The sequence below is a fragment of the Buceros rhinoceros genome, unplaced genomic scaffold (genome assembly GCF_000710305.1).
Source record: "Buceros rhinoceros silvestris isolate BGI_N320 unplaced genomic scaffold, ASM71030v1 scaffold17033, whole genome shotgun sequence".
NCBI classification, from domain to species: domain Eukaryota; kingdom Metazoa; phylum Chordata; class Aves; order Bucerotiformes; family Bucerotidae; genus Buceros; species Buceros rhinoceros.
Window position 1 is genome coordinate 42,104 of NW_010403216.1, and position 6,107 is coordinate 48,210.

The 6,107-nt window shown below is 44.7% G+C and overlaps 1 protein-coding gene across 1 annotated transcript in view; it reads left to right on the forward strand.

Moving 5' to 3' along the window:
* The window catches only part of ABCG8 (ATP-binding cassette, sub-family G (WHITE), member 8), a 13,018-nt gene extending 11,855 nt beyond the window's left edge, over positions 1-1,163 (forward strand). Inside the window, 3 exon segments of the mRNA XM_010132929.1 lie at positions 1-132; positions 676-803; positions 1,026-1,163. The exon segment at positions 1-132 is cut by the window's left edge and continues 35 nt beyond it. Coding sequence (XP_010131231.1) covers positions 1-132; positions 676-803; positions 1,026-1,163 — 398 coding nt within the window.
* Positions 1,164-6,107: the final 4,944 nt, after the last annotated feature.

Genomic DNA, 6,107 nt, shown 5'->3' on the forward strand with positions numbered 1-6,107 from the left:
CCCGCACCATGGCACTCTGGGTGGCAGCCCTGCTGCCGACGTTACAGCTCTCAGCCTTCTTTGGCAACGTCCTCTTCACATCCTTCTACCTGAGCGGTGGTTTCGTGATCAGCCTAGAAAACCTCTGGACAGGTAAGACAAAGCTCCTACCATCCCTCCAACCCGAAACACCGATGGCCTCCATCAGCAACTGGTGGTTTCGAGGCTGTGTCCTGCGCGGGAAAGCTCAGCTTTAGCCCTGCCTCGGCAATTGCCTTCTTGGACAGTGACAGTGAGGTCGGATCGTGAATTTTACATCAGCTTCTCCATCTGAGAGTGAGGGAACAAGAGTTTGGTCACAAAAGCTCCAGCAATAGGTTCCATTCTTCTATGGTTGCTAAATTTTTCAGTAAAAATAATTATATTCAGTACACAAAGACTGAGCCCCAGTGAGTCTCAAGGGTTGATGGGGGAGTTTGACGAATGTCGATATTAGCTCTCTCCTCATTTCCCACCTCCACATAATATAAAATATATCTGTGATTCTGTCCAATAATAAACTCTTACAGGTTTACAGCTTCTGGCTGTCAAGAAATTAGAGCTGCCTGCTGCATTTGGCAGCAACACAGCAGGTTCTGAGGTCTCCGGGTTTGTGTACCTGTACCAACTCCTTCCTTTCTGCCTCTTCTTTTCCAGTTCCATTTTGGGTGTCTAAAATCTCTTTTCTCAGATGGAATTTTCAAGGCATGATGCAAATTCAGTTCAATGACTTCACGTACAAAATGACTGTTGGAAACGTGACTTTTCCAATACCAGGGAAACTTGTAAGTCGCCTACAAAAATTGCTACAGACATTTGGGAACCAGGTAGAACGTGATTTATATGTCTGTTGTATTCAAGTAGATGTCGTAAGCCTCAAATTTGGCAAGGACTAAATCACTACGTGAAGGACAGGGGCTGGGGAAGCTCACACGGAAAACACACTTCACAGATCCAGCAAGAAAATAGTTTGTCCGCTCCTAACTTTGCGTTACTCATGGTTACAGGTCATCCGGGCTCTGGACCTAGACTCCCACCCTCTCTACGTGAGCTACCTCATCCTTGCTGGTATCATTTGCAGCTTCCTGCTTTTGTACTACTTATCTCTGAGGTTCATCAAGCAGAAATCACATCAAGACTGGTAACAGCAAACCACGCAGAGGAGGCAGCACGGTACAGTGTCACTTGCAATAACCCAGGGAAAGTCTCCAAGCTCACCCAGGGGGAGAGCTGGGAGTGCTGGTGACACCAGCCCAGCTCACCACAGGATGGCAGCAGAAGACCAGGAGTCGAAGGCAACCTGGGCTCCTCCACAGAACCTGCCACAAACTGGGGCTTCAGCCTGGGGTGGGGTTTTTGTTCGTTTGACATCTGAGTTTTACACGTGTCAAGACGCTTATGAATTCTTCACACCTTGAAATGTTCTGCGCTTTGGGCCACTGCTTTGGAAGGACTCATCCCACTTTCTCATAGCTCATGTTTTAGTCACAGGATCGTTTCAGTTGGAAGAGACCTTTAAGATCATCAAGTCCAACCACTCCCCCAGCACTGCCAGGTCACCACTAACCCGTGTCCCTCAGCACCACCTCAACACTCTTTTAAACCCCTCCAGCGATGGGGACTCCACCACTGCCCTCAGCAGCCTGGGCCAGGGCTTAACAACCTTTTTGGGGAAGAAATTTTTCCTGATATCCAGCCTAAATCTCCCCTGGCACAACTTGAGGCTGTTTCCTCTTTTCCTGTCGCTCATTACTTAGGAGAAGAGACTGACCTGAACATACAGTGACCACGTACTTCACTTGGAGAGCTCAGAGAACAGATGAGCACACACAGACCACCACCTCCTGCAGTATACGACACGCGGTACTCACAAGAACAGTGGGGAGGAAAGCATCACAGAAGATCGTGCTGATGCTTCAGGAGAACATGCAAGGATGGAAAACACAAAGTGTTAATGATTCGGGGTTGTTTCTAATTGCTTACATGTTTTAAGACTTTGCCTTTGTGTTCCAGTTAGAAGCCGTTGATGCCCCAAATGGGTTTTTATTCACGGTGTAGATGATTTCTTGTATCAGAGAAGATAAATCCAAGAAGCTGGGATAATTTTTACAGTATAAATACATACCAACTGATTGTTACTAATCGCATTTGCCAAGTTTAGTTCCTAAGACTCTCAGGTAGAAAATACCAACCTTCCCCTTCAGTAATTAAAAAATCTCATAATGCTATTTAAGAAATGCCTGTCATTGTGCACCTCGTTATGCTCGGCCATGAGACACAAATGCTCAGAAAAGGAGTAGCAGTAAATGAATGGCTGTAGTTCACACACAGTCACGATCAGTGCACGAGCAAATAGGTTGCGAACATTTTGTATGGCTAGCTCACTGGATGTTCCGGGTTGGGTTGCACATCTCCATGCTCACACACAGACCCAGTGTGCATAGTCTACTTCCACGCACATGTTGCACGTAGTGGAAAACGCCTCGTGTAATCAGCTATAATGCCCCAGATACTGCTATGTAAATAAATCCCTTTAAAAAGAAAAAAATGAAACAACATCAATATTTGATCGTTCTATTTGGCAATTAGGACTGCCACAGTACTTCCCACAGGTTCCACGTGGTCACAAATTCCCTGGAAGACTCTAGTCTAAAGATGTTAAGCAGGTCTGATAAAATAACAGCTTCAGCCTGCGGCAGCAGAAGGAATCCAAAACACTCCAAGGTTCTTCTAAGGGGAATTCTACCATTTCCTTCTGGTTCTGCAGCATTTGATCTCGAAAAAACCCACACTTGATCTGATCCTCGTGCCATTTTGAAATTATCAGATTTTCATTGCTTTTCAGTGGCAAAGCCAATTCTTTCAGTCCAATTCAGCATCATTAAATTGTCAGAATAGCAGCTTCCTGTTTGATTCTTAATTATTCCTTTTTATTATATTTAAGACACTTAATTTTTTAAAGTGGTTTACTCTTCTTTGTAATGATCTGTTGTGATTAGAATTTCTTTTATATTACACTGAAGTTTTAAGGGTATACATTGGTACTTCTAGTCTAAACCTCTATTTTCAAGGTATTTAGAGGATTAAATTCTAGGCTGACTCTCTGTTGTGAATTCACTTTGATGTTTAATGAAAAAGGAGAGACACAATGGGAGAAATTAAAGACATAAGGGACAGCTCTGAATTTTAGGGGCATATTGTCACGCACAGAAATCTTCAGGCATCTAGATAAGAATATACTATAGCCTTAACTTTGAATTTCCTTCCTTTTGTGAAATTAGTCAGGCTGCTGACATTACTTAAACAGCCTTTTTCAATTTAAAATTCCACCCTCTTAGCATTATGCAGCAGGACCAAGCGGTGTGAGTGTTTCAGAGGTGGTGTTATGACAAGGGTGGGTGTCTACATAATGGGGACTTGAGCGGTGAGCCTCGCAACAGCCATCGTGCCGAGTGTAGGAAGAGCTATCATAGGATGTGGCCGGGCCCGTGTTTACACAGAAAAAGCTCATATTCTATATACTACAATTACATTAGTACGCTGCCTATGATCATATCTTGTTTCCTTGATGCCTAGAGATGGGGAATATAGGCTGTGATTATTGTTAGAGGCTTTAGCAATAAGATAGGAGCCTTGGAACACCAGCAATTAGCGCTCACGCCTAACAATAGCATGCGTGAGGCCGCGTACAGAGACGAGCGCAGGGAAGAGTGGGTGGATGACACACAACCTGCCCCACTCACGCTACCAGGAGCTGAAAAATAGTACCAGCTTTGGGGGGATGATGCACCTCCCTGCCAGCGAAGGCCACGCTGAATGCTCTGGCTTCTGCGGGCACGTCCTGCTTCACGGTAGTTCTGTGCAGGAAAGGTTTCACACTTCCACGGCAGAGATGCTGCTGCAAGAACAAGAGGCTAGTGAGGGACTAGAAATCTTCCCACGCGTTCTAAGCAAGGCTAAACGTCATAATTTCAGCACAGCTTTGCCTTCCGAGTTCGAGAGCAGCCGTTGCTTGTTAGACTCCCATGTCAGCAGCACCTCGGTGCGCCCTCCTGACGGCGCTCCCCACACCAGTATAACCGAAGCCACAGCAGGCCACAATGATCTCGTCACAGAGACTAAAGATCCGAAGACGACACTGTGCAAAACTCATTGCGCTGCCCGCTCCACGCATGACAGCATTTAGTTTGTTGGGGACTTGAGGCTGGCCTCTCCGTCGAGCAGAGCACCGCCCACCAGCCCAGCAATGAGGATTCACTCACCGCCGTCTTCGCTCTCCTGTATCCACCATGGACAGGTTTGGGAAAGATCTCCTCAGCTGTAAGCCATGGTCCTACTGCAGGCAACCAAGCCAGGGCTCAACTGGTTTTGACATGGCACCACGTTTAACCGGTCGCAGAGTTTCCAGCCTGTTTTGCCCAGCCGCTGTTTGAGCTGCCCAAGTGCTAACTGGACCGGGCTGGGGGGTTTTGGTCTGCAGCCACAGCAAATCTGAGAACAGGAACATCAAACACAAGCAGCAACGCTATTTGTGAGGAAATTCCACCAAATCTGAGTTAAGAAAACCTCTTGGTTACACTATACCATAAAGTACTGCGTGGACAGCAGAACCGTGTGTTGTTACAGCACCTCTGTAACTAGAGGTGGTGTCTTACCTGGAGAGAAACAGGTGAAAAAACAATTGTCTTCATTAAGTATTTAATACAGGGAGAGGTGGGAAGTTCCTCCCCAACCTTCAGTCCAAGTTTTTAGAGTCTCTCCGCTAAGCAAAAGGGACAAACTGTTTTAGCACAGGAAAATGGATTATGGAAACACTGCTTTCATTTTGGCTTGTGGGTCGTGGCAGTCCTCCAAAACGCTTCTAACTCGCCGCTTGGACAGGACTGCCTTCCACTACAGCTAAGCTAAATTAGCAAGAGGCTGTTGGAAGTTTCATCCCGTATTTCCTCACTGCAAAATGCATTCACAAGTGACAAATAAGTAACAAGGGCCATTCCTTTTAATTAAAATAAACCAAACGAAATTCATTGAAAAAAAAAAATCACAGACAACGTGGTATGCAAGGAGACTCTATGGGTAAGAAACTGCAGGTGTTGGAAGGTCCACTTGCACCAGAAATAGCTCAAACCTTTCGGGTTTGAGCCACAATGATTAATTTTAATGGCAGTAGAGAGGAACAGTGTTCATGGAGCTCTGTGACATGCTGCCTTTTTTTTTTTGTACTCTGAGAGCCAAGACAAGCCCTTCATATGTTAGCAGCTATTAATTAAGGCAACAATGTTTAAGCAGTGGGTTGAGGTAATTTTAAAACCGCTTAACCCTTTTAAGAACTGACGAGCTTTAAAAAGACTATATATATGTGCATGTGCTCGTGTTAATATGTATGTGCATGCACAGGTCATGTGTGTATGTATGTACACACACAACTAACGCCTGCGAGAGCTCAGGGTGGGTTTTTCGGGGAATATTTAAAAACCAATTCAGATCCATGATTTATAGAAGTGCTGCTGATTTATATGATTCATTATAAAACGGTTCGTGTGTATTTTGTCATTAAATCAAATGGTTATTTTGGTTATTTTGAATTGCAAATTTTGTTGGCATTATTTGGCTTTCATGGTCACAATTAGATAGTTTTAATCCTTCCAGTGCTAAGAGACTGCAACGTAACAGACTCCCTCAACCTTCGCATCATGGCTCCAGATCCAGCATCTCCCATCAACATCACATTTGGATCCTTTGCTCCTTTTTAAGCATCTAATCAGATTTTTGCTGAGATTTCTAGCATATCTCACTAGTGTCTCTGCCTCACCTTAACCCCTCATCTTTAACAAGTGGGTTTAGAGGCACAGATGTTAAAGTACTGGCCAGAACCCATACAGTGAGTAAAGCAATGCCACTTGCCTCCAAAATAATTTGTATTCTGTACATAGGCAGAATAGCCCCCAACAAGTGATCTACACCAGTACTGAATTTTCAAGCTAATGCTTAGCCTTTGGAAATCTGTGAACAACTCGGAAATAGTCAAAAGCAAAATGCACAGAGCACATAAATGTCAACAAATCCCCAGTGCTGTGCAACAATAGTCA